This window comes from Ovis canadensis, chromosome 18, assembly GCF_042477335.2.
Source record: "Ovis canadensis isolate MfBH-ARS-UI-01 breed Bighorn chromosome 18, ARS-UI_OviCan_v2, whole genome shotgun sequence".
Classification (NCBI taxonomy): Eukaryota; Metazoa; Chordata; class Mammalia; order Artiodactyla; family Bovidae; genus Ovis; species Ovis canadensis.
This window is the reverse complement of record NC_091262.1, coordinates 72,517,871-72,545,719: the sequence shown is the minus strand read 5'-3', so window position 1 is coordinate 72,545,719 and position 27,849 is coordinate 72,517,871. Positions and strand designations below refer to the sequence as shown.

The 27,849-nt window shown below is 44.8% G+C and overlaps 1 protein-coding gene and 1 long non-coding RNA gene across 5 annotated transcripts; one reads left to right on the top strand and one right to left on the bottom strand.

The window, feature by feature from the left end:
- Positions 1–2,990: 2,990 nt before the first annotated feature.
- SERPINA6 (serpin family A member 6) lies at positions 2,991–27,345 on the top strand. Of its 4 annotated transcripts, none has more exons than XM_069559356.1 (5): positions 2,991–3,238; positions 15,540–16,168; positions 21,194–21,464; positions 25,284–25,431; positions 27,038–27,345. In XM_069559356.1, exons 2-5 carry the CDS (start codon positions 15,559–15,561, stop codon positions 27,299–27,301), a joined length of 1,293 nt encoding a protein of 430 aa, XP_069415457.1. In that variant the 5' UTR covers positions 2,991–3,238; positions 15,540–15,558; the 3' UTR covers positions 27,302–27,345. The 4 variants fall into 4 exon arrangements, with proteins under 4 accessions (XP_069415457.1, XP_069415456.1, XP_069415455.1 ...); XM_069559355.1 differs by having other exon boundaries at positions 3,074–3,238; positions 25,281–25,431; XM_069559354.1 differs by lacking the exon at positions 2,991–3,238 and adding an exon at positions 4,495–4,729.
- Positions 23,010–25,970, bottom strand: LOC138423459 (uncharacterized). The gene is made up of 2 exons (XR_011250268.1): positions 23,519–25,970; positions 23,010–23,407 (listed from the first exon to the last, which is right to left on the bottom strand). It is a non-coding gene; the product is annotated as an uncharacterized lncRNA (long non-coding RNA).
- Positions 27,346–27,849: the final 504 nt, after the last annotated feature.

The window sequence follows — 27,849 nt, the reverse complement described above, 5'->3', positions numbered from 1 at the left end:
GTAATATATCAAGCAAGTGTGAACCAAAACAGTTGGGAAACCAATCTTACTAGATAAAATAGAGTTTCAGACAAAACTGTGCCACATAAAGACAAGATAAAAGAAAAATGAACAATAGAGAGAAATTATATAATAATCAAAAGTTGCATAAGTTTTAATGGTCTCAAAGTATATCAACCAACAACTGACCGAGAGGTAAATAAATGAACAATTATGAGTGAAGATTTTAACATTTCCTATTAAGCTTAAAATACTGATATGACAGAGATTTGAAAAATAGTAAATTCCTAGTTACATTTATATATTTATAACTATTCCTAGTTGCCGGGGGCCAGCGTGAGGAATTCCGCCCATGGCAAAGGTCATGAGGAAGGAGGCTTGGCATACGCAAAGGCGTGGTCAAGCCTCAGGAAACCCCCTGTTCCCGAGCATCTAACCCCAAAACCAGAGTCTGTCTTATGCTGTCACCTACACCTCTGACTTTACGGGGGGCTCTCCCCCATAACCGTTTCTCTCTGAGAAGGAGTAAACGTGCAGCTCCAAGGCAATAAAAATTCTTGGGCGTGACAAGAGTGTTTCAGCTTACGGACTCCTCTGAAGGTTATCTAGCCCACCTGTATAGGTTTGTCCGGCCACATGTGATTGCTTACAGCCTCCCAACCTGAGAGGCACGAGATGTTTTAGACTTACTAAAGGCAAATTATTTTGGGGAGTTAAAATTATTAGTATAGTGTGTTGGTTAGGAATTATATTGGTGAAGGGTCTCTTCATTTGTTGTGTCAATAATTGCTGCTAATTCCCTGCTCTGGGTGGGACAAGGATGTCTCAGGTCAAACCTCTCTGCTGACAGACTAGCTTGTGTGACAGGATTATCCTTACTGCCGCCACTAGGCACATGATTGTTTACTACCTCTCAACCATAAACAGCACAGAGAGTTTTGGAGTATTTTGAGAGTCTTAATTAGCATAGGACTTTTTCTTCTTGTTGAGTCAATGATCGCCGCCAGGCCTCTATATCCTTAGGTACCTGGGAATATATTAATCAATGTATTTGGAATATAGCAAAGGAAATATGGTAGTTTTTGATGTTAGCAATACTAGACTTTTTGAGTTAATGGATTTTCTCTTTTGTAATAGATCACTGTACTTTGTTATATATCACTGTGTCCTTGCTGTGTAAGAATGTAACTTTATCATATCTTAAGACTAAATAGATCTTAAGGGGAGCATTGGTGAAAGGATTTTCATTTGTTGGGTTGATGTTTGCTGCTAAATCTCCATGTTCCCTACTCTTATAATGAATATAACTAGCATATAGGAAGAAATAAGTATTAACCTTTAAGCATATAGGAGAAATAAGTATTAACCTTTAAGACTAATCATGGTAACCTTGGGTTAAATAAATTCCTTTCTTGATTGTAACTCACTACACCCTCACCCTATAGGAATGTAACTTTATTTGGAGGGTGGTGCCTGGTTTAAGAAAAAACACCCTTGGAAGAAATAAGTTTTTTTGGTTATCAGAAAGAAAGGATCATAAAATGTCAGCAGGTCTCACTCATGGCCAGAAGATGATGTAATATCCCTAAGACCTTTTTTTTTTATACATTTATGTGAGGCACCTGATTTTGATAAAGGTCAGGACTGCTGACCCCCGCGTGACTCTGTATTCATCCCTATGTGTAACAAAAGGTATATAAGCAAACCCCAAAATAAAGAAATCGGATCAGTTTCCGGAAAGACTGATTCCCCCATGTCGCTTCTTTCTTGCTCCCGTTTTTCTGGCTGAATTCCCATCTGGAGCATGGATGCTATTCCACGTAATCCAAGTTATTCAGCCTCCTTTTCTCCACTGATCTTCCTACTACACTATCCATTTCTAATCTCTCTATATCTGTGATTAAATATGTATTTTTCCAAAGACGCCGACTCCGTCCCCACCTTTGAATCACCCTGGATCCACCGGGGCTGGACCCCGGCACCTAGTTATAAATCTATAATTGGCTTAAGTAATAAAAAATCTTGAAAAGGCCAATAACTAGTAATAAAACTGAAGTGCCCTCAAAACTGTCCACTGATTTGCAGGCCTCAGGGGAACATCTCCCCACATTCCTGAAAAGTAGTAATAGCAGCACCAGTCCAGCAGAGGGCACAGTACCCTGACTCACAATTCACAATGTATTCTTCCACACACTGAATCAATCCAAGGATGGGCAATCATGTCCTTCCGGGGACTGATATGAACACTGAAAAAAAGTGAGTCCCTCTCCTTCTGATGTCAGATTACCAATTAGAACCAAGTAAACTGTAGCTGCGGTGGCCACCTTTTCCCCACCATAAAGAAACTGAAGCAGGAAAGAAGACAGCGGAGCAAAGAAAGAATTTTTTAAAAAGAGAGAGAGAGATTGATTTAATGACCACCTTGAGACTCCTGGATCCAGCCAGGCCTGAAGCCCTCACACTTCAGAATTATCCTTCAAGAGACCCAGTATAAATTCTTTCCTGCTTTAAAGCTATTTGAGTTGGGTCTGTCATCTGCAGTCAAAAGAGAGCTGATGAATAAAATGTGGGGAAGAGAGAAGGGAAGGTGCTAGGTTTCAGAGTTGAATGGTCTTGTATTTGAATCTCAAGAGCAGCTCCCTTAAGCTCCATGAGCCTCAGTTTCCTCCTCTAGAGAAGAGTGATAATAATACTATCGCCTCACAGAGTCGTGAGGATTAAATGAGCTAATCCACCGGAAGCCCTCCCACTGCTTTTATTCCACGTCTATCTTCCCCTCACACTATTGCCCCCTTGAAGGTAGGACCTTCTGGGCTGGACTCATTCCCAGATCAAGCTCAGCACCTGCTTCTTCACAGGTGTGAGCACCATCATGCTAATTAAGGACACCTGTGGTTTCTGCGCCCACTGCCACCCAGGCAACCGCAAACCCTGACGTAACTCCAGCCGCATTTTGCTATTAAAAAATCAAACCTCAGGGAATTGAATGCAGAAGAAAGTTAATTTGCAGCATTGCTGTGTTTACTTAAATTTCCTGGAAAAGGCTCCCATTGGTTAATGACTGGGGGGAGGGGACCACCAAATGGTGAAGGCCACTGGCCCCCCTCTAACCATTAACCAGCTGGGAAGCTGACCAACAGGATTTAGCAGCAGCAGCCCTGCTGGCTTACTGTACACATGACATGATCCAGGACAGCAGGACCAAGCCAGCAGTTGCAGCCTGAGCCCACTGCAGACCGTGAGTAACAGCTGCCCGGCCTCCAGAAGCAACCCATGGCTGCATCTTGCTCACTTGAATTTTTTTTTTTTAATGGGGCATGAAGCCTTAGGGCAACCAGCAGTGATAGGAGACAACCCTACAGGGGGTTTTCCAGAGTCTGTGGGCCACCCACAGGGGCTTTGATTTTTCCTGGGCTCCTGTCTTGCAGGAGTTGACTCGGCGCTAAAAGCCATTCCCAGCTATTATTACACAATGCCCCTAAGGCCAGCCAGACAGCCATTAACAGCCTCTGAGATGGAGTCTGAGAGCTGGGATGGATCAGCACAATAGAGCACCCCTGCAGGGGGACACAGGCAGGGGAGGGCAGTGCCCAGGTGACCCAGCACAGACTGTACCCTACAGAGCTGCACACACCTGCTCCCTGGATGACCTGGGGCAAGGATCCTGCAGACAGAATGGAACTACCAGCATTACAGCACATGGTCCGAGGTTTAAATGCACAGGGCCTGAGACTGTGCCTGACTTGTACAGAGCATCTAGAAAAATAGAGAACACAGTGGCTGTGTACTGCATGTGTGACTTCAAAAATGAGGGACAAGGAGGACATACATGAATGAAATCCATGGATAATATTGATACTTTGCATTTTTACATTGCTGGGTTTTCACTCTAGAGGAAGGCAGAACACAAGCTATGTAGTCAGACGGCTGGGCTTGGGATTTCAGCTCTCACTCCCTGGGCCTCAGTTTTCTCATCTGTACAATGGATCCAGGATGACCCAGAAAGTGAGGTCATTGTTAACAGCTGTGACTGATATTCACAACAGTCTTGTGAGGTGGGTAGAGTTTTAATCCCCATCTTGGAGGATTAGCACAGGAGGGGATGAGGCGTGAAATCTCAGAGACAGCAGGAAGAGAAGGGAAGAGAGAAGAAGTTATGTTGGGGGAAAGTCCATCCCATTCCAGGCTGTGAACTGCATCGGGTCCTTGCCCAAGTAGGGGCCAAAGACAAGTGTGGAGATGGCCAGGACTGAAGCAAAGATCTCACTACAGTCTGACAGGGGCAGTGACAGACAGAAGCACAGAGGAGGCATTCCTGGAGGAGGTGAGGAAGTGATCCAGGCAAGACAGGGAGGGGACAGGCCAACAGAGTGCAGAGAGTGGAGCCACATGGGGCAGGACTGGAACTGGCCCATCTTTGTCTCCAGTTCTCAGGCCAGAGCCAGGCTTTGCAAACATTGGAGAATGGAATGACCTCCCTGGCCTGACCCAGGCAGAGGGATGAAAGTCTGGTACGTGCTTGGAAGACACCCCAAGAGACACAGTGTTGCTATGACTGAGATTTCAACAGGCCAGATTTCGGGTTGAGGGGCGAGGCAGGACTCTCTGGGCAACGTGAGTGAGGATCAGCCCTGCCTGGGAGCAACAGGAGTCCCTGACAGCTTTTCTGCAGGAGGCTGGCTCATCCACTTGATTCTGGAAACATGCCCTGGCTGCAGAGGAAAGAAAGGTTGGCAGGTGGTGAGCAGGAGGCATGGAGATCAGGTGGAGGAGGAGGGGCAACTGGGAGGGATGCCAAGTCCCAACTTTGGGCTGTGTCCTAGAACTGAGGACAGACCCCAGAAATGTAGATGGTCAAATGGGCCAGGCCAGGGGTAGGTGTTGTTATCAACTCTATTTTATATGAAGGAAACGGGCAGAGTTTAAACAGTGAACCCAGGTCACCTGGGTCATAAAGATAGTGCTGATATCTCCATCTGACTTGGTTTGCTGTGAAACCTGGGAAAATGGAGATTGTCTGTAAGCCAGGCAACTGGGCAGGGAGGGGGCGAGGCTCTTATCAAAGCTGAGTAGCCAGGAATAGGAATTGTACTTCCACCATGTGGAGGGAGGCAGGCAGGGGGTGTTGAGAGGGACTCAAAGAGAGGTTCTCATGAAGTTCTGGGTTTGCAGTGGGCCAGAAAAGGGCCTCAGGGTGTGTTCTGGAGCAGACTAGTGACTCCCACCCTCAGTGTGCACGCATTCCCCTGGGGGACTGGTTTCAGTGTGGGTTCCCAGCCCCCTCCCAGCATAGCTAGTCCTGTAGGTGGGGTGATGCAGGGGGACCTGCTTCTCCTATCAGCATCCTTCCTTTATAGGAATACAGGGGCGTTCCATGAAGCACAGGGCTTCGGACCACTGGCCTTGCAGATAGAGTGTCTGCTTACTGACTCTGACCTTGGCTGTATTTTTTGGAATCATCTTATCAAACCTTTTTAATGGCTTATCATTAATTTTTTATTGTGGTAAGATATATAAAGATTGAGCCTTTCGACCAGGCTTAAGTGTGCAGTTCTCTGGTATCAGGTACATTCACATTGCTCTATAACCATCACCACCATCCATTTGCAGGACTTTTTCATCATCACAAACTGAAACTCTACCCATTAAACCCTGACTCTCCAATTCCTCACTCCCCACCCTCCAGTGCTGTTAACTACTAACCTACCTTGGGTTTCTATGAACTTGACTGTTGGAGGGCTCTCATGTGGCTCCGGCAGTAAAGAATCTGCCTGCAATGCAGGAGACATACTGATCTCTGCCTCCTGGTTCCTAGCACCAAGTTCCTATGTACTTTGTAATTCCCTAAGTGATAAGAACGCGAGAAGCATCTTTTGTTCGAGTATTTGGTCTTTGACCCTGCTTCCTGAGGCAGAGCTCCGAAATCCCTTGGCATTTCCTGGGTGACAGCAGTGTCCTTTGCTCTAATGAGATGCTAGGTGACCTCCTGGATGACCTCAGGATGGTGGCTGGTCACCTGAAAGACCAAGTCATGACTGGAACTTGGAACTTTCAGCCCCATCCTGCAGGAAAGGGCGAGGGGTTGGAGATTAAGTTCATGATCAATTCCACCTATGTGATGAAGCCTCCATAAGCATGGCAAAGGTGTGGGGTTCAGAGAGCTTCTGAATGTACATGGCGAGAGGGTGGTGTACATACAAGCCACAGGGACAAGAGCCCCTGTGCCTAAGACCCCTCTAGACCTTGCCTTCGGAGAAGGCAATGTCACCCCACTCCAGTACTCTTGCCTGGAAAATACCATGGATGGAGGAGCCTGGTGGGCTGCAGTCCATGGGGTCGCTAAGAGTCAGACACGACTGAGCGACTTCACTTTCGCTTTTCACTTTTATGCATTGGAGAAGGAAATGGCAGCCCATCCAGCATTCTTACCTGGAGAATCCCAGAGACGGGGGAGCCTGGTGGGCTGGCGTCTATGGGGTCGCACACAGTCAAACACGACTGAAGCGACTTAGCAGCAGCAGCAGCAGACCTTGCTTTACTCTCTTTATCTGGCTGTTCATCGTTATTATACCCCTTACTTTTTATTTATTTTAAGTTTTTAGTGGAGTATAGTTGATTCACAATGGTGTGTTGATTTCTGCTATACAGCAAAGTGAATCAGTTATACATACACAAGTATTCACTCTGTTTTTAGCTTCTTTTCCCATGTAGTTCACTATGAAGTAAGGAGTAGAGTTTCCTGTGCTATACAGTAGATTCTTCTTAGTTATTTTATAATAGTGGTGTATGTATATTAATCCCAATCTCCCCATTTATCCCTTTTCCCTGACTTTCCCCCGGGTAACCATAAGGGTGTTTTCTGTATCTGTGATCCTATGTAAGTTCATTTGTTTAGATTCCATATATAAGGAATACCATATGACCTTTGTCTGTGTCTGATTTGCTTCACTCAGTATGGCAGTCTGTTGGTCCATCCATGTTGAAGCAAATGGCATTATTTCAGTCTTTCTGTGGCTGAGTGATATCCCATTGTATATATGTACCATATCTTTATCCGTTCCTCTGTCAAAGGACGTGTCCTGACGACTGTAAACAGTGCTCTGGTGAATGTGGGGGTATGCATCTTTTTGAATTATGGTTTTCTCTGGATACATGGTCAGGAATGGGATTTCCTCATCATATGGGAGATCTATTTTTAGTTTTTTAAGGAACCTCCATACTGTTCTCCATAGAGTCTGGACCAATTTACATTCCCACCAACACTGTAGGAAGGTTCCCTTTTCTCCACACCCTCGCCAACATTTATTGTTTGTAGATTTCCTGATGATGGCCATTCTGATCTTGCATTCCAGGAATTAATCCCACCTTGACATAGTGTAAAATCCTTCTACTACGCTGCTGAATGCTGCTTGTTAACATTTTGTTGAGGGTTTTTGCCTCAATGTTCATAAACCATATTTGTCTGTAGTTTCCTTTTCTTAGTGTCTTTGTCTGCCTTTGGTATCAGGGCAAAGAATGAGTTAAGAAGCCTTCCCTCCTCTTCAGTTATTTTAGAAAAGTTTGAGGAGAATTTGTGCAAATTCTTCTTTAAGTGTTTGGTAGAATTCAACACTGAAGCTGTATAATCCGGGTTTTTCTTTGTTGGGAGGTTTTCTATTACTGATCGATTTCCTGACTACTTAAATGTCGATTCAGATTTTCTGTTTCTTTGTGGTTTAATTTTGATATGTTTTGTGTTTCTATAAATTTTCCATTTCATCTAGGTTATCCAGTTTTTTGGTGTGTAACTTCCAATTTTTTCATAGTCTTCTCATAATTTTAAAAGAATTTCTGTGGTATCAGTTCAGTTCAGTCGCTCAGTCATGTCCAACTCTTTGCGACCCCATGAATCACAGCACACCAGGCCTCCCTGTCCATCACCATTTCCTGGAGTTCAGTCAGACTCAACGTCCATCGAGTCCATGATGCCATCCAGCCATTTCATCCTCGGTCTTCCCCTTCTCCTCCAGCCCCCAATCCCTCCCAGCATCAGAGTCTTTTCCAATGAGTCAACTCTTCACATGAGGAGTTGACTCTTCTTCAGCTTCAGCATCATTCCTTCCAAAGAAATCCCAGGGTTGATCTCCTGCAGAATGGATTGGTTGGATCTCCTTGCAGTCCTAGGGACTCTCAAGAGTCTTCTCCAACACCACAGTTCAAAAGCATCAATTCCTCAGCGCTCAGCCTTCTTCATAGTCCAACTCTCACATCCATGCATGACCACAGGAAAAACCATAGCCTTGACTAGACGGACCTTAGTCGGCAAAGTAATGTCTCTGCCTTTGAATATACTATCTAGGTTGGTCATAACTTTTCTTCCAAGGAGTAAGCGTCTTTTATTTTCATGGCTGCAGTCACCATCTGCAGTGATTTTGGAGCCCAAAATAATAAAGTCTGACACTGTTTCTACTCTTTCCCCATCTATTTCCCATGAAGTGATGGGACCAGATGCCATGATCTTAGTTTTCTGAATGTTGAGCTTGAAGCCAACTTTTTCACTCTTCTCTTTCAGTTTCATCAAGAGGCTTTTTAGTTCCTCTTCACTTTCTGTCATAAGGGTGGTATCATCTGCATATCTGAGGTTATTGATATTTCTCCCAGCAATCTTGATTCCAGCTTGTGTTTCTTCCAGTCCAGCGTTTCTCATGATGTACTCTGCATAGAAGTTAAATAAGCAGGGTGACAATATACAGCTTTGACGTACTCCTTTTCCTATTTGGAACCAGTCTGTTGTTCCATGTCCAGTTCTAACTGTTGCTTCCTGACCTGCATACAGATTTCTCAAGAGGGAGGTCAGGTGGTCTGGTATTCCCATCTCTTTCAGAATTTTCCACAGTTTATTGTGATCCACACAGTCAAAGGCTTTGGCATAGTCAATAAAGCAGAAATAGATGTTTTTCTGGAACTCTCTTGCTTTTTTGATGATCCAGCAGATGTTGGCAATTTGATCTCTGGTTCCTCTGCCTTTTCTAAAACCAGCTTGAATATCAGGGAGTTCACGATTCATGTATTGCTGAAGCCTGGCTTGGAGAATTTTGAGCATGACTTTACTAGCATGTGAGATGAGTGCAATTGTGCAGTAGTTTGAGCATTTTTTTTGCATTGCCTTTCTTTGGGATTGGAATGAAAACTGACCTTTTCCAGTCCTGTGGCCACTGCTGAGTTTTCCAAATTTGCTGGCATATTGAGTGCAGCACTTTCACAGCATCATCTTTCAGGATTTGAAACAGCTCAACTGGAATTCCATCACCTCCACTAGCTTTGTTGGTAGTGATGCTTTCTAAGGCCTTCAGGGTAGGGGGCACTGAATGAAGCAGTGCCTGCATGGGACCTTTTGAAGGAGGTCTCCATTATCTTCATTACCTCCACTGTAGTTTGGCCTCAGGTCAAATAACAGGGAGGGAACATAGCCTCACCCATCAACAGAAATTGGATTAAAGATTTATTGAGCATGGCCCCACCCATCAGAACAAGATCCAGTTTCCCCCACAGTCAGTCTCTCCCATCAGGAAGCTTCCATAAGCTTCTTATCCTTCTCCATCAGAGGGAAGACAGAATGAAAACCACAATCACAGAAAACTAACCAGTCTGATCACATGGACCACAGCCTTGTCTAATTCAACGAAACTATGAGCTACAGTGTAGGGCCACCCAAGACAGATAGGTCATGGTGGAGAGTTCTGAAAAAACGTGGTCCACTGGAGAAAGGAAAGGCAAACCACATCAGTATTCTTGCTTTGAGAACCCCATGAACAGTATGAAAAGGAAAAAAGATAAGACACTGAAAGATGAACACCCCAGGTCAGTAGGTGCCCAATATGCTACTGGAGATCAGTGGAGAAATAACTCCAGAAAAAAATGAAGAGATGGAGTCAAAGTAAAAACAACACCCAGTTGTGGGTGTGATGGGTGATGGAGGTAAAGTCTGATGTTGTAAAGAGCAATATTGCATAGGAACCTGAAATGTTAGGTCCATTAATCAAGGAAAATTGGAAGTGGTCAAACAGGAGATGGCAAGAGTGAATATCAACACTTTAGGAATCAGTGAACTAAAATAGACTGGAATGGGTGAATTTAACTCAGATGACCATTATATCTACTACGGCGGGCAAGAATCCCTTAGAAGAAATGGAGTAGCCATCATAGTCAACAAACGAGTCTGAAATGCATTACTTAGATGCAATCTCAAAAATGACAATGGTTTCCAAGGCAAACCATTCAATATCACAGTAATCCAAGTCTATGCCCCGACCAGTAATGTTGAAGAAGCTGAAGTTGAATAGTTCTATGAAGACCTACAAGACCTTCTAGAACTAACACCAAAAAAGATACCTTTTTCATTATAGGGAACTGCAATGCAAAAGTATGAAGTCAAGAGATACCTGGAGTAACAGGCACATTTGACCTTGGAATAGAGAATGAAGCAGGGCAAAGGCTAATAGAGTTTTGCCAATAGAATGCAGTGGTGATAGCAAACACCCTCTTCCAACAACACAAGAGATGACTCTACGCATGGACATCACCAGATGGTCAATACAGAAATCAGACTGATTGTATTTTTTGCAGCCAAAGATGGAGAAGTTCTATACAGTGAGCAAATACAAGACCCAGAGATGACTGTGGCTCAGATCATGAACTCCTTATTGCCAAATTCAGACTTAAATTCAAGAAACTAGGGAAACCTACTAGACCATTCAGGTATCAGTTCAGTTCAGTCGCTCAGTCATGTCCAACTCTTTGCAACCCCATGGACTGCAGCACACCATGCCTCTGTGTCCATCACCAACTCCTGGAGCTTACTCAAACTCATGTCTATTGAGCCATCCAACCATCTCATCCTCGGTCATCCCCTTCTCCGCCAGCCTTCAATCTTTCCCAGCATCAGGGTCTTTTTCAAATGAGTCAGTTTTTCAAATTAGGTGGCCAAAGTATTGGAGTTTCAGCTTCAGCATCAGTTCTTCCAATGAATATTCAGGATTGATTTCCTTTAGGATGGAATGGTTGGATCTCCTTGCTGTCCAAGGGACTCTCAAGAGTCTTCTCCAACTCCATAGTTCAAAAGTATCAATTTTTCAGTGCTCAATTTTCTTTATAGTCCAACTGTCACATCCATACATGACTACTGGAAAAACTAGACAGATCTTTGTTGGAAAAGTAATGTCTCTGCTTTTTAACATGCTGTCTAGGTGGGTCATAACTTTTCTCCCAAGGAGCAAGCGTCTTTTAATTTCATGGATGCAATCACCATCAGCAGTAATGTTGGAGCCAAAAAAAACTAAAGTCTGTCACTGTTTTCACTGTTTCCCCTTCTATTTGCCATGAAGTGATGGGACCAGATGCCATGATCTTAGTTTTCTGAATGTTGAGTATTAAGCCAACTTTTTCACTCTCCTCTTTCATTTTCATCAAGAGGCTTTTTAGTTGTTCTCCACTTTCTGCCATAAGTTTGGTGTCATCTACATATCTGTGGTTTTTGATGTTTCTCCTGGCAATCTTGATTCCAGCTTGTGCTTCATCTAGTCCAGCACTTCTCATGATGTACTCTGCATAGAAGTTAAATAAGCAGGGTGACAATATACAGCCTTGATGTACACCTTTTCTTATTTGGAACCAGTCTGTTGTTCCATGTCCAGTTCTAACTGTTGCTTCTTAACCTACATACAGATTTCTCAGGAGGCAGGTCAGGTGGTCTGGTATTCCCACCTCGTGAAGAATTTTCCACAGTTCATGTGATTCACACAGTCAAAGGCTTCGGCATAGTCAATAAAGGTATTATTACACAGTGAAAGTGACAAATAGCTTCAAGAGGTTAGATCTGATAGACAGAGTGCCTGAAGAACTATGGGTGGAGGTTCGTGATATTGTACAGGAGTCAGTGATCAAGACCATTCCCAAGGAAAAGAAATGCAAAAAAGGCAAAATGGTTGTTTGAGGAGGCCTTACAAATAGCTGTGAAAAGAAGAGAAATGAAAGACAAAGGAGAAAAGGAAAGATATACCCATCTGGATGCAGAGTTCCAAAGAATAGTAAGGAGAGATGAGAAAGCCTTCCTCAGGGATCAATGCAAAGAATAGAGAAAAACAATAGAATGGGAAAGACTAGAGATCTCTTCAAGAAAATTAGAGATACCAAGGGAATATTTCATGCAAACATGGGCACAATAAAAGACAGAAATGGTATAGACATAACAGAAGCAGAAGATATTAAGAAGAGGTGGCAAGAATACACAGAACTATACAAAAAAAAATCTTCATGACCCAGATAACTACGATGGTATGATCACTCACTTAGAGCCAGACATCCTGGAATGTGAAGTCAATGTGAAGCCTTAGGAAGCATCACTACCAACAAAGCTAGTGGAGGTGATGGAATTCCAGTGGAGCTGTTTCAAATCCTGTAAAATGATGCTGTGAAAGTGCTGCACTCAATATGCCAGCAAATTTGGAAAACTCAGCAGTGGCCACAGGACTGGAAAAGGTCAGTTTTCATTCCAATTCCAAAGAAAGGCAATGCCAAAGAATGCTCAAACTACTGCACAATTGCACTCATCTCACATGATAGCAAACTAATGCTCAACATTTTCCAAGCCAGGCTTCCACAGTATGTGAACCATGAACTTCCAGATGTTCAGGCTGGATTTAGAAAAGGCAGAGGAACCAGAGATCAAATTGCCAACATCCATTGGATCATCAAAAGAGCAAGAGAGTCCCAGAAAAACATCTATTTCTGCTTTATTGACTATGCCAAAGCCTTTGACTGTGTGGATCACAACAAACTGTGGAAAATTCTTCAAGAGATGGGAATACCAGACCTCCTGATCTGCCTCCTGAGAAATCTGTATGCAAATCAAGAAGAAACAGTTAGAACAGGACATGGAGCAACAGACTGCTTCCAAATTGGGAAAGGGGTACGCCAAGGCTGTAAAGTGTCACCCTGCTTATTTAACTTACATGCAGAGTACATCATGAGATATGCCAGGCTGGATGCAGCACAAGCTGGAACCAAGACTGCCAAGAGACAAATCAAAAACCACAGATACGTAGATGACATCACACTTACGGTAGAAAGTGAAGAACTAAAGAGCCTCTTGATGAAAATGAAAGAGGAGAGTGAAAAAGTTGGCTTAAAACTCGACATTCAGAAGAGTAAGATCATGGCATCCGGTCCCATCACTTCATGGGAAATAGATGGGGAAACAGTGGAAACAGTGACAGACTTTAGTTTTCTGGGTTCCAACATCACTGCAGATGGTGACTGCAGCCGTGAAATTAAAAGAAGCTTGCTCCTTGGGAGAAAAGCTATGACTCCCCTAGACAGCATATTAAAAAGCAGAGACGTTACTTTTCCAACAAAGGTCCATCTAGTCAAAGCTATGTTTTTTCCAGTAATCATGTATGGATGTGAGAGTTGGACTGTAAAGAAAGCTGAGCACTGACGAATTGCTGCTTTTGAACTGTGGGGTTAGAAAGTCCCTTGGACAGTAAGGAGATCCAACCAGTCCATCCTAAAGGAAATCAATCCTGAATATTCACTGGAAGAACTGATGCTGAAGCTGAAACTCCAATACTTTGGCCACCTGATGCGAAGATCTGACTCTTTTGAAAAGACCCTGATGCTGGGAAAGACTGAAGGCGGGAGGAGAAAGGGGCAGAAGATGATGAGATGGTTGGACGGCATCACCAACTCAATGGACATGAGTTTGAATAAACTCAGGGAGTTGGTGATGGACAGGGAAGCCTGGTGTGCTGCAGTCGATGGGGTCGCAAAGAGTCGGACATGACTGAGCAACTGAACTGAACTGAACTGATAAGTAATAATGCCCCTACTTTCATTTCTGCGTTTGGTAATCTGAGACTTCTGTCTCTTTGTCGAATTAGTCTAGCTAAAGGCTTATCAATTTTGTTAATCATTTTGAAGATTAGATTTTCTTATAATTATATCCTAATATATTGTTCCAATACTATAAAATATTATATTTTGGCTTCACTGACTTTCTCTAACTTCTATTTATTTATCTGTGCTCTGATTTTTATTGTTTCCTTTCTTCAGCTAGCTGTACTCTTTTTTGGTGCCTATTGACATGGATTATCTTTTTCCATTCTTCCATTTTCATATATGTGCCTTTGGATCTAAAGTGAATCTTTTTGTAGTGAGCATATAGTTGTTTCTTTTTGTAAAATCCATTCTGTCAATCTCTGTCTTTTGACTGGAGAATTGTATCCATTTACATTAATTACTCATACGGAGGAACTATTCGATCATTTTCCTATTTGTTTTCTATATGCCTTATGGGTTTTTTGTCCTTTATTTCCTGCATTACTAATATATTTTGTGTGTGTGTTTAGTTGATTTTCTGGATTACATAGGAAGATTTATATTCCTTAATACAAAGGAAGGATCTTAATTACCTTCTCCCTTCCCTCTGTGCATGTGCTATGCTGTGCTCAGTCGTGTCCAACTCCTTGCGACCCTATGGACTATAGCCCGCCAGGTTCCTCTGTCCATGGGATCCTTCAGGCAAGAATACTGGTGTGAGTTGCCATGCCCTCCTTCAGGGGATCTTCCCAACCCACAGATTGAACCCAGGTCTCCCACATTGCAGACAGATTCTTTACCAGCTGAGCTAGCAGAGAAGCCCCTCTCTGTGCATACTCTATAACTATTTCTTTTCGGGTTTTAATGGAAATTACATTTAATATGGTAAAGGTATACCACTCTCATTTGACTTTATGCCAGGTCATCTTCAATAACATACAAAACTGCTCTTATATAGTTCCATTCCCATATCTTTTCAGTTATGTAAGTCACAAATTACATCTTTATTCATTCTGTGTCCAAAAAGATACATGAATAATTACATTTTATGCATCACTCTTTTAAATCGTACAGAGAACATAAACAAGTGGAAATACAAGTCAAAGCTATACTAGTTTTTATACTTACTCATATATTTACCTTTTGCAGAGATCTTTACTTCTTCTTACAGCATCTATTTACTTTCTGGTGTTCTTTCATTTTAACCAGAAGTACACCATCTAGCATTTCTCATAGGAGAGGTCTAGTGGTAAGCTCCCGCAGCTTTTGTTTATCTGGAAGTCTTAGCTTCTTCCTCACTTTTGAAGGACAGTTTTGACTGATAGAGTACTCTTGGCTGATAGTTTTTTTCTTTCAGTACTTTGAATGTATTAATTGAGTGGGTATTTAACCTTTCTGAGCATCTATTCTGCCTACATAAAATCAAAATAATCCTTTATACCTTGTTGCTGGTGAAGTAATCTTTTGGGCACATGGTTTAGTATTTGAAAATCACAGCAGGTGCAACTCATACTTTCAGGTGAGGAAATCGAGGCCCAGAGTTCTGACTTGTCCCAGGTCATACAGCCAATGTAGAAGAAATTGGAGCTTGAGTACAGTCTTCGCTAGGGCTTCCGCCTACTGCTCGCCATGCCCCACTGCCTTGGAGGACCTGCATCATCTAATGAGCATCTCTGATTTTGCAGGACCTGGCCATCCTGGACAATGCTGCTCATGCTGTACACCTGTCTCCTCTGGCTGTCTACCAGTGGGCTCTGGACCGTTCAGGCTAAGGGCTCTGACACTGACGTGAGCACCAGGAACCCTCACCGGGACTTGGCTCCAAACAATGTTGACTTTGCCTTTACCCTGTATAAGCACTTAGTGGCCTCAGCTCCAGGCAAGAATGTCTTCATCTCCCCTGTGAGCATCTCCATGGCCTTAGCCATGCTGTCCCTGGGTGCCAGAGGCTACACACGGGAGCAACTTCTCCAAGGCCTGGGCTTCAGCCTTGTTGAGATGTCCGAAGCTGAGATCCACCAGGCCTTCCGGCATCTCCACCACCTCCTCAGGGAGTCAAACACCACCTTGGAAATGACCATGGGCAATGCCTTGTTCCTTGACCACAGCCTGGAGCTTCTGGAGTCGTTCTCAGCAGATACCAAGCACTACTACGAGCTGGAGGCCTTGACCACAGATTTTCAGGACTGGGCAGGAGCCAGCAGGCAAATCAACGAGTATATCAAGAATAAAACGCAAGGGAAAATTGTGGACTTGTTCTCGGAGTCAGATAGCTCAGCCATGTTCATCCTGGTCAACTACATCTTTTTTAAAGGTACCCCTCACCCATCCCATTCAGTTAAAGCCATCAAAACCCAGAGTATACTCTTAGGCAAAGTCTTTGATCTTACAAAGCACATGCATGTCTGAAGAGTCTCCATCTTCACCATGATCCTGTTAGAAAAGTGAATTACATCACCCTCACCAAGGATTAAAATGACACTCAGAACAGCTTGCCCATGCTCTTGCAGGTTGGTTTAAGGGCCAAACATGTAACCATGAACCCTCTGAGTGCCTCATGGTCTACAGATATTGGCCAAGTTCTGACTGAGAGTCAGGCACTTGGTCAGGGGCTGAAAATACAGCCTAGAACCAGACAGACAGCCCACACTCTCAGGAACTTCCAGACAGCCTATTAAACAACTTCCCAAGCCAGCTCTGACCAAGATCCCTCTCAGTCAAACCGCAGCCCCTCCTCACCAACTTGGAGCAAAATTTTCCAAAGTGCCTGTCCATAAAAATCACCATGGAGGCCTGTTAAAATGACAGATCCCGGTGTCCGTGCCAGATCTGCAAGAGCAAAACTACAGCAAGAATGTTCTAGAATTTGTATTTTTAAGAAGGCCCCCTCCCCCAATCATTTTTATGAACAGGCAGCTTGAGGATACACTAAACTTTGGTAGCTTAAACAGCACAAATTTTAGGCTTGTTACTTGTGTTTGTGTTTTGAGAATTTTAACATCTGCTCTCTTAGCAACGTTTACGTTTATGTTAGTGTTGGTGTGTTAGCCACTCGGTCATGTATGACTCTTTGCAACCCCGTGGACTGTAGCCTGTCAGGCACCTCTGCCCATGGGATTCTACAGGCAAGAATACTGGAGTAGGTTGCCATTCCAGTCTCCAGGGGATCTTCCCGACCCTGGGATTGAACCTAGGGCTCCCACATTGCAGGCAGATTCTTTACCACCTGAGCACCAGGGAAGCCCCTACAGTGTTATTAATTATAGTCACCATGCTGTACATTCGATTCCTGAAACTTACTCATTTTGTAACTGGAAGTTTGCCCTTTGACCCCCTTCACCCATTTCTCCCATCATTCTATTCCCTGTTTCTGTAAGTCCTACAGTCTTAGATCCCACATGTAAGTGACAGGGTACAGTATTTGTCTTTCTCTGTCTGATTTATTTCACTTAGCATAATGCCTTCAAGATTCATCCATGCTGTCACAAATGGCAACATTTCCTTCTTTTAAGGGCTGAATAACATTCCAATCAGTGTGTGTGTGTGTGTGTGTGTGTGAACATAAATGCACTTTTCTTTATTCATTCTTCAATGGACACTTAAATTGTTTCCACATCTTGGAAACATGGCTATTGTGAATAATGCTTCAACGAACATGGGAGTGCAGGTATCTCTTCAATATAGTGGGTTCATTCCTTCTGATAATTCCTAGAAATCGAGTTGCTGGATCATGTGGTAGTTCTAGTTTTAATTTTTTGAGGAACCTCCATACTGTTTTCCATAATGGCTGCACCAATTTACATTCCCACCAACAAGGCACAAGGGTTCCCCACATCCTTTTCCCCACATCCTCACCGGCACTTGTTTTCTTTTTAATAATAGTCATTCTGACAGGTGTGACGCAATATCTCATTGTGATTTTGATTTGCATTTCCCTGGTGATTAGTGGTGTTAAGCACATTTCCTTGTACTTATTGGCCATTTATATTTTATCTTCCTTGGGGGGAAAAATATCCATTCAAGTCCTCTGCTCAGTTTTAAATTTGATTCTTTGAGGCTTCTTTTGATATTGAGTTGGATGAGTTTCTTACCTTTTTTTATTTTTTTGGATATTACTCCCTTTATCTGTTATATGTTTTGCAAATATTTAATCCCATTCCATAGGTTACCTTTTTACTTTGCTGACTATATCCTTTGCTATGCAGAAGCTTTCTGGTTTGATGTGATCCCATTGGTTTATTTTTGCCTCTGTTTCTTGTGCTTTTGCTATCTTATTAAAAAAAAAACAACTCATAGCTAAAATTAATGTCAAAAAGCTTCTTTTTACCCTAAATTTTCTTCTAGGAGTTTTATGGTTTCAGGTCTTATGTTTAAGTCTTTAATACATTTCAAGTTAGTTTTTGTGAATGGTGTGAGATACGTGTTCAATTTCATTGTTTTTTATATGAATATCCTTTTCTCAGCTCTACTTATTGAGGAGATTATTTTTTCCCCTTGAGTATTCTTGGTTCCCTTGTCATATATTAGCTGACTATAAATGTGAGGGGTTATTTTAGGCTTTCAGTTCTGTTCCATTGGTCAATGTGTCTGTTTTTATGCCTGTACCATACAGTTCTGATTACTATAGCTTTATAACACAGTTTAAAATCAGGAGGTGTGACGCTTCCAGCTTTCTCTTCTTCCTCAATATGGCTTTGGCTATTCAGGATCTTTTGTGATCCCAATCAAAACACAGTATTCTTTACACCTGCCCATGGGAGGACCAAGGAGTCTAGGAATGTTTGCCTGGGAATGTTCCTGGATGCTCACATGAATTCTCCAGGCCACATCTCCCACTAGACTATGCGCTCTCGTGCACGGCATCCTCAGCTCCCTGGGCACCCTAGTGCCTTTGCATAGTGCTTGGCACATGCAAGGAACTCAGCAGTGGTTGCATAGAAGTTCTGCAACACCGGTAGAAGCCTAAGGGAGACTGAGAGACGGCTGGCAGGACAGGGGCTGACAGAGTACCATTTGACACAGGGCTTTGCTCTCAAAATTTCTAAGCATTCTCATGACTGCAATGGGGCTGAGTTGATAGGAAATAATAGCTCCTGGTAATAAAATCAGAAATAGTTTGAACATTTGAAAGAAGAGCAGACATTAACAGGAGTGTGGGTTGCTTGATTATACACAGATGTTCTATGATAAAGCAAAGCTAATTAACAAGCCCTTGTTTAAGCTGAGAGACACTTTGAAATGTTTCCAGCAAGTCAGGATAATAATACAAATGAAGAATGGTGCAGCTCTCATCACTAAACTTGGGACATGGACAGTGTCCCTGGCATGTTCCTTACTTAGTGAACTGTCTTAACAGCTCTTTTTCAGAGAACATTAGAAATATTGTTAAAAGATCTTCCAGGGACTCATCCTTGCTGTCTCCAATTTCCCTTCATAAATTCCTAGGAATTTTCAAGAAGAAAAATCCCTTAAAGTAGAAGTTAGATGGCATTCTAAATTCGGTTTTCTACCAAGCTGGATATATGATACACTTGCTTCTAGAAAAGAAATACTCAGTAAAAAGCACACAGCAAACTTTTAAGTATGGAAAACCTAGCTCTAAAAAATATTTCATCCACATTTTTTTGGCTGTGAATTGGAGCAGTTGGCCATAAAACACACACCCCTTTAATTCTGAGGAGTCCAGACTTCGTTTTTGTTTAGTCACTAAGTCATGTCTGACTCTTGCAACCCCATGGACTGTAGCCTGTCAGGCTGCTCTGTCCATGGGATTTCCCAGGCAAGAATACTGGAGTGGGTCGCCATTTCTTTCTCCAGGGGCTCTGCTGGACCCAGGGATCAAACCCATGTCTCCTGCATTGGCAGGCAGATTCTTTACCACTGAGTCACCAAGTAAGCCCAGAGGATGGCTTGAGAGCCCATAGACTATCTCACGTGCTGTGAGACAGCCTCAGTCACGGAGATGGACCAGGCACAGTCCCTGAGTCTCCAGGATCTGCATCCATTGCTCATTACCCTGCATTCTCTGGCTTCTGCCTATCGTCTCCCTTAGAAGTCCTCCAGGGTGCTGAGGCTGCCTCGGAACCGAGAGTCTTGGCCTCGTGGTTCAGAGACCCCACAGGTGAATGGGTGGAGAATGTCTCTCGGAGCTATGCTCTGGCCACTTTCAGGCAGCTTCAGGTGGCAATCAGTGACTTCACAAGGGTTTCTGGGTTGGAGGTCAAGGGCAGCCAGAACACTTGGGGTCTGCTGGGCTCAGGGTCCTCATTCATCTCCAGACCAGTGAGATAACCTAGAGCCAAAGAGGCCCTGGTGAGACTCAACCTGTGTCTAAATATCCAAAAACCTGTCATCTCCAAGAGGACTTGGAGTGTCTTGGAATAAACTCAAGGGCTGAACAGGCTCAGGCAGGCATTACCATCAGGCAGGCTTTGGTGGCTCAGATGTAAATAATCCACCTTCAGTGCAGGAGATCTGGGTTCAGTCCCTGGGTTGGGAAGATTCCCCTAGAGAAGGGAACAGTTATCCACTCCAGTATTCTTGCCTGGTGAATTCCATAGACGGAAGAGCCTGGCAGGCTACAGTCCATGGGGTCACAAAGAGTTGGACATGACTGAGTGACTTTCATAAGGAGCAATTTCCTTCCCATCAGTATTGACCAGTAGTGGAAAGTCCCATCAGTTACAGTAGTGAGTTCCCCATCACAAGAGGAACAAACAAATTGCATGATGCTGTGGTGGAATGTGGTGAAGGGGATATGAGTCCAGGTGGGGATGGGAGTCTGAGACCTTGAAGGACTCATCTCACCCTGATCCTGTCTCTAGGAAATGTGCTGTGGCCCTTGGGACCACTCAGGAGGGGAGGAGCTGCCTGCAGGAAAGTGGGTACGACTGACTGGGTGACCAGGCTGCCTGCTGTGCTTCTGTGGCCAGGACATCAGGGAGTGAGGATGGAATAGTTGATCAGTTCCCCCAGCACTACTTCAGAGCCCTCCAATCCAAGATCCACTCAATCCAAAGTCTAGTGTACTGAATGCTACTCCCAAATCCCCGGACCGGCATTCTCTGTTTTCTCTCTCCTTCCATTTCTAAAAGTCAGTCTCAGAAAGCATACTAATCTGCAGTGTATCACAAAGGAGGATGGAGCAGGCTTTACACCTCTGGGAATTTCACATCCTAGCACAAAGTTCCAGCAGCTCTGGTGAGGACCTTCCCGGTTGAGGAGGCCACTGCCTGACTTGTTTGGTGGTCATCCCTGGTGCGCTGATGCCACCCAAGCTGTGCCTTCCTCCTGCTCTCACAGGCCTGTTTCCTCCCCTCCCCGCCCCTCCTCTCCCCAGGCATGTGGGCGCACTCCTTCGACCTGGAAAGCACCAGAGAAGAGAACTTCTATGTGAATGAGGCGACGACAGTGCGGGTGCCCGTGATGTTCCAGTCGAACACCATCAAGTACCTGAACGACTCGGTGCTCCCCTGCCAGCTGGTACAGCTGGACTATACAGGCAATGAGACTGTCTTCTTCGTGCTCCCAGTCAAGGGGAAGATGGACTCGGTCATCACCGCGCTGAGCCGGGACACCATTCAGAGGTGGTCCAAGTCCCTAACCATGAGGTAAGCCCTTAGCCAACTGAGTTTCTGCAGATCCCAGAAAGTGGGGCGAGAAGAAAAGGGATCCATCCAGCTATCCTTCTACCCCTAGACTTGCCCTCCGGGGCTTATTGTTTCCCTGTGTGCTGGGTTCTCTGACCTGGAAGTCACACTTGTTTATCCACGTGTTGATTGACACAGGGATGCTCTGGGGCATTCCACAAAGGGGGGTCCTTCTTAATCAGGAAGTTGTCCTGATTAAGTTAATCACCATGTCCTTCATTCATCCATCCAGTCATTCAGTATCCATATGTGGAAGCAACTGCTATGTACAACACACTAGGCTAAGCAGAAGGGATGTACTCTAGAGAAGAAAGCAGATTCTAGTGGAATTATTAGTGGTACAGTGATGTAAGCTCTGTCAGAGCAAGAGAGGGAAGGAGAGGCATAATGTATAAAACTTGAAGGAGGGTAGGAAACTGGACTCTGCCCCAGGAAACTGGGGAAGGGGCTACAGAGCGGAAGGCTTTCACTTTGAACTGAGCCTTAAGCCTGAGTAGAAGTTCAGTCAGCACAAAGCACCCCAGGATCACAGGTGGAAGAGGTAACAGCACCAGCCAAGTCAGGGAGGCCAGGACCCGAGCACCATCAGCAGCAGAGGTAAGCCAAATCCCTCTTAGATGAACTTGGTAATCCAAGAATTTTGCTGGCAGAAAAATCTAGAAAGAAGCTCTTCTACTTTGTTATAAACAAAGGTTTTGTGTTCCATGGTTTGGGGTTCTTTTTATTATAAATGTTCCTCTTAGAGAGCTGCTGAGTCCTGGTGCTTCTGGAGAGGTTAATCCAGTTCCAGAGTGGACAGGAAGTCCTAGGGCATTCTCCTTCAGGGAAGAGAGCTCTGTGTTCCAGAGATCCCCAGAGCCACATGGGGGCCATGGAAGGCATTCTTAGTGTCCTTGGACCAACCATCTCTCCCTTCAGGGTGTGTGCATGTGAGCCTGTGTTTGGTCCATCCATCCATCCATCCATCCATCCATCCATCCATCCATCCATCCATCGTGTGCTCAGTCTTGTCTGACTCTTTGCAACCCCCTGAATGCCAGGTTCCTCTCTCCATGGGATTTTCCAGCCAAGAATACTGGCATGGCTTGCCATTTCCTCCTCCAGGAGATCGTCCTAACATAAGGATCAAACCCATGTCTCCTGCATTGCAGTGGATTCGTTACTGCTTGAGCCACTGGGGAAGCCCCACATGTTTGGTCAATAGTTGGGACCCATTTGCCAGTTTTTCTGGTCAACCGTCCCATCCCTCCCTCCCTCACCCTCACCCCTCGAAGGGACCCTGTAATTCAGGTACAGCCCCACCAGGTGGTGATAATACTCTGTGATTCAAATTCTAAACCCTGATGTATTGAAAATGAGACAAAGGATACCCTTTCTCTTTACTCCAAAAATAATCTCTAAACTAAAATACTTTAAAACAACATTCACCAGTAACATGTGCCATTTTCATCTAGATTTTTAAAAAATAAACATTCAAGGTAAAACTTTGCACCTTTGGACATCATATGTGATTGGGCATCTACTTTATTCCAATGATGTCACCCACGGCTCCTCACCTCCACACTCACGTGGTCACTTCTCACTTCTCACCACTCCCAGCATCACTACCCCTCCCACCATGCTCTCCAATGGATCTGAGCTCAGCATCCTTCAGAGCCCAGCTGATACCCCACCTCCCACTGGAAGCCCCTGGGCCCTACTCACAAGGTGCTCTCACAAGAGCCTTCCCCCGGGTCCCCTTGCTCAGCTGTCACCTGCCTGCTGCCGGCAGGTCATGGTGACAGCTCTCGGGGTAGGGCAGTGGGGCTCCAAGGCAACAAGTCCTGGTTTCTTCACAGTCCTGCTGCTTCCCAGGGGTGTGACTCTGGAGAAATTCCTCAGCTTCTGAGATTCAGTCTCTCAATCTGGAAATTGAAGATGTTGACTCCACTTTGTAAGATTGCGCAGATTAGGTGAGGTATAGGAGGTCAGGAAGGTGAGCCAGGAGCTGCCTGGTATGGGACTGCCTCCCTTACCTTCTGTTGCCACTGCTCATCTAGAGAAGTCCCACATCTCGCTGGCCTTGGGCTCCTCCTCAGTTCCCCAGGTTGGCAGCCTCCAGTCCTCCCCAGGGTGGCTTGTGCTCAGTGCAGAGCAGCTCTCCAGCCTTTCCTTCCACAATGGACAGCGTGGGCCTTATCACTGATTTCAGGGTTTCAGGCATCTTCTCTCCCCTGTGTGGTGTAGATGAGGACAAGCACAGAAAGGGATGGGACTTGGCTAAAGCCACAAAGCATTAGCAGCACGGCTGGGGCCAGGACTGCTGCTCCCAGCTGCCTGCTCCCTCCACTCCATTTCTCCCAGGGGATGCTTGCAGTTCCACAGGACTTTTTTTTTTTCTTTTTAAAATTAAAGTACAGTTGATATGCAATATTGTGTTAGTTTCAGGTGTACAGCAAAGTGATTCAGTTTATATATCCTTTTATCATTCTTTTCCACTATAGGTTATTACAAGATAATGAATACAGTCACCTGTGCTATAGAGTAAATCCTTGTTGTTTATCTAATATATATGGCAGTGTGTATCTGTTAATCCCATACTCCTAATTCATCCCTTTCCTTTTGGTAACAATGTTTGTTTTCTATGTCTGTGAGACTCTTTCTGCCTTATAAATGAATTCATTTGTATTATTTTTAGATTCCACATATAAATTATATCATATAGTATTTGCCTTTTGCTATCTGACATTTCACTTAGTATGATATTCTCTAGGTCCATCCATGTTGCTGAAAATGGCATTAATTCTTTCTTTTTCATGGCTGACTAATATTCCATTGCATATATATATCACATCTTCTTTATCCATTCATCTGTTGAAAGACACTTAGGGTGTGTTGTCTACTGTAAAGAATGCTACAATGAACATAGAGGTACAGCCATCCTTTCAAATTAAGAGTTTTCTCTGGATATATGCCCAGGGGTGGGATTGCTGGATCATATGATAACTTTTTAGTGTTTTAAGGAAACTTCATACTGTTTTCCACAGTGGCTAAACCAACTTATATTCCCACCAACACTGTAGGAAGGTTTCCTTTTCTCCATGCCCTCTCTAGCATTTACAGACTTATTATTCACAGACTTTTTGAATGATGGCCATTCTGACTAGTGTGTGGTGATGTCTCAGTGTGGTTTTGATTTGCATATCTCTAATAATTAGCAGTGTTGAGCATCTTTTCATGTGCCTGTTAGCCATCTGTATGTCTCTTGGGGGAAAATGTCTATAGAGGTCTTCTGTCCATTTTTTCGATTGAGTTATTTGGTTTTTTGATATTGAGCTGCATGAGCTGTTTGTATAGTTTGGAAATTAAGCCCTTGTTGGTAGCATGATTTGCAAATATTTGCTCCCACCCCATAGGTTGTCTTTTCATTTTGTTTATGGTTTCCATTGCTGTGCAAAAACTTCTGTTTTGTTTGATCCTATTTTTCATTTTTGCTTTTATTTCTCTTGTCCACAAGGATTTCTTTAGGGATTCTTTCCTTCAGGGTCCAAGAGTTTAGCTGGATTGAGTGGAATCAGCTCCAAGAAAGAGCTGAGAAGAAAGGACTTTGCAATTCAGAGGCCCAAAGAAGAAGCTGCTTGTGTGTTGCAGGGAGAGGCAGATCCTGCCTCCTGCCCTGTCCCCTCCTCTGTCCCCAAAGAGCAGGTCCAGCAGGGAGGCAGGGGCATCCCAGGGGAAACGGGAGTCTGGCTGATCAGGCCCAGCCCAGGAAAGTCTAACCCCATCTGCTTACCCAAGCAGCCAGGTGGATCTGTACATCCCAAAGATCTCCATCTCTGGAGCCTACGACCTTGGGGGCATCATGGGGGATATGGGCATTGCAGACTTGCTCAGCAACCGGACACATTTCTCAGGCATCACCCAAGAGGCCCTGCCGAAGGTGTCAAAGGTAGGTGTCTTTACAGCCCCTCCTTCCCCCTCTACCAAAATTCACAGTACAAACAATAATAAGCAACACAGAGCCCACCCATGAACAGGTCACTAGACCCCAGGCTGAGAGGTCTTCTCCAAGCCTCCAGTTTACAACAGGCTAAACGGAGGCTCAGCAAGAAGGTGACCTCCCTAAGGTCACACAGGAAGCTGGGGACAAAGCAGTAGCACAGTCCAGCGTCCACCTGTTCTGCCAGGCCACACAGAGGGGGCTCTGCAGAAGACAAAGTCGTCACGGCAGGACTGCTAGCAAAAGAAAGGGTCTGCATGAGATCACACTGAATCTCCACCCTTCAGCTTTAGGTTCTGTCACTCATTCAGAAATATTACAGAGCAAGTTCTATGTGTCCCCACCTGGGCTAGACACTAGAGATGCCTCAGATGTGGCCCTGCCCTCGCAGGATCTTACCATCCTGTGGATGACAAAAAAAGAAGGGGGGTGGGGCGGACAGGAGAGTGAGAGAAGCCCCTGCCCTCATACACGCAGACTTTGACCACTGTGATGCCTGGCACACAGTATGCGCTCAGCAGTGCCTGTGTGTGAAGGACTCAGTCAGACCGCTACCACCTTACAAGGTGGCTGCAACCCCAGTTTCTCAGAGGAGGAATCTCTGGGAGAGTGAATGACTCATCAAGGTCACAGAGGCAGTAAACAGGCTAACTCAAAACCTCATATTCCCAGGACACACTGCAGGGGTTCCTAGCCCAGCTCAGCTTCTCCCTAGCCACGTGGGCCTCATTTCAGAGTGCTCTGAGCCTCTGATTCCCAGCTGCTCCATCTAGGAGAGTCCTGTCCCTTCGTTGTTGTTGTTTAGTTGCTAAGTTATGTCTGACTCCTTGCAGCTCCATGGAGCCCGCTAGGCTCCTCTGTCCATGGGATTTCCCCAGCAAGAATACTGGAGTGGGTTGCCATTTTCTTCTCCAGGGGCTCTTCCCCACCCAGGAATCAAACCTGCATCTCCTGCATTGGCAGGCAGATTCTTTACCACCGAGCCACCAGGGAAGCCATCCTATCCCATAGGTGGTGTTATTTAATCAGCCAGTTCTGATCCGTCCAAGGCTTTTGATACAAGCCACTCAAGAGTTTTACCAGCTTGAGAATATCTTCTAATTTTGATTATAACTAGGGATGTTTGAGAAGTCACAGATGACCCTTTCCCCTACAGAGTGGGTACAACCCTTTTGCATAAATCGAACCCTCGTATTTACCGGCAAAGTGAAGAGGGAACGAGGTCTCCGTCCACCAGCGCAGGACCCAGTAAGGGACGCCCAGTATGGATGCTGAGCTCCAGTTTCAGCCCCAAGTCTTTCTCTCTCCGTTGGTGGGCTCCACCTGCCGATTTTCTAGGGAGGCAGCCTAGGTGTGACCTGGGTCCGGGGGGTGGACAGATTCCAGCGCTAGTCCGGGGGCTGCCGCATAGATGAGGGATCAGTAAGTGCCCTTCTCTGAGCCACAGCTTTGCAGTCCAGAAAACCGAGGGTGCGAGGAGCTGAGGCGGTGGAGCTCGGAAAGCTCCGCCCATGCAGCCGGTACTCATCCTCCTTGCCGGGTCTGTTCCCACCAGGTGGTCCACAAGGCCGCGCTGCAGGTCGATGAGAAGGGCTTGGAGGCGGCCGCCCCTACCCGGGTCAGCGTGAGCGCAGCGCCCGGGCCGCTCACCCTCCGCTTCAACCGGCCCTTCATCGTCATGATCTTCGACGACTTCACGTGGAGCAGCCTCTTCCTGGGCAAGGTTGTGAATCCGACCGAAGGTGCACTCCCAGGAGCCAAGCTGCGTCTGACGCGGGCACCCAGAGCCCACAGAAAGGGGTGGGAGGGCTCCCCCTAATCCTCCCCAGGTCCCCCTCTTGTAATAAATCACTGTCATTGCTACTGGTGACAAGAGTGGTTGAAGGGGAAGGGGGGGACGACCGATACACTGAGTAATATCAATGTAGTACTGTGCCGATGTAATTTTCCGGTTTTGATCCTTGTCCTTCGGTTATGTGATATGTGGAAGCACCGTGAAAGGTCTATGGAAACATTACTATTTTTGTAAACTTTTGTCAGTTTGAAATTATTTCTAAGTAAAAACTTTAAAAAGAAGGAATCATCCAAGTCAAAACACAACAGAAAGATGTATTTAAAGTGCTAGAGGGGGAGGCGGATATGTCCTATCTCTCAGAAAGCAAAAAAAAAAAAAAAATCCTTCAAAATTGAAGACAAAATAAGGGGGTTTTTCAGAGAAATAAGAGCTGAGGAAGCTTGCCACCTGTACTAAAGAAAAATTTTAAGTAGTTCTTTATAGAGAAATAAGATGCTTCTAGATGGAAACTAGCACAGACACAAAAGAATGAAGAGCACTGGAAAGAGTATATATGTGGACAAAGAAAAAAT

Bases quoted from the DNA above. Each gene is read 5' to 3' on its own strand.
- SERPINA6 (XM_069559353.1), top strand. From the start codon at position 4,704: ATGCCCTGGCTGCAGAGGAAAGAAAG. The intron at 21,465-25,280 runs GTAAGCCCTTAG...TGCTTACCCAAG, and splicing joins TCCAAGTCCCTAACCATGAG to CAGCCAGGTGGATCTGTACA. The intron at 25,432-27,037 runs GTAGGTGTCTTT...TGTTCCCACCAG, and splicing joins CCCTGCCGAAGGTGTCAAAG to GTGGTCCACAAGGCCGCGCT.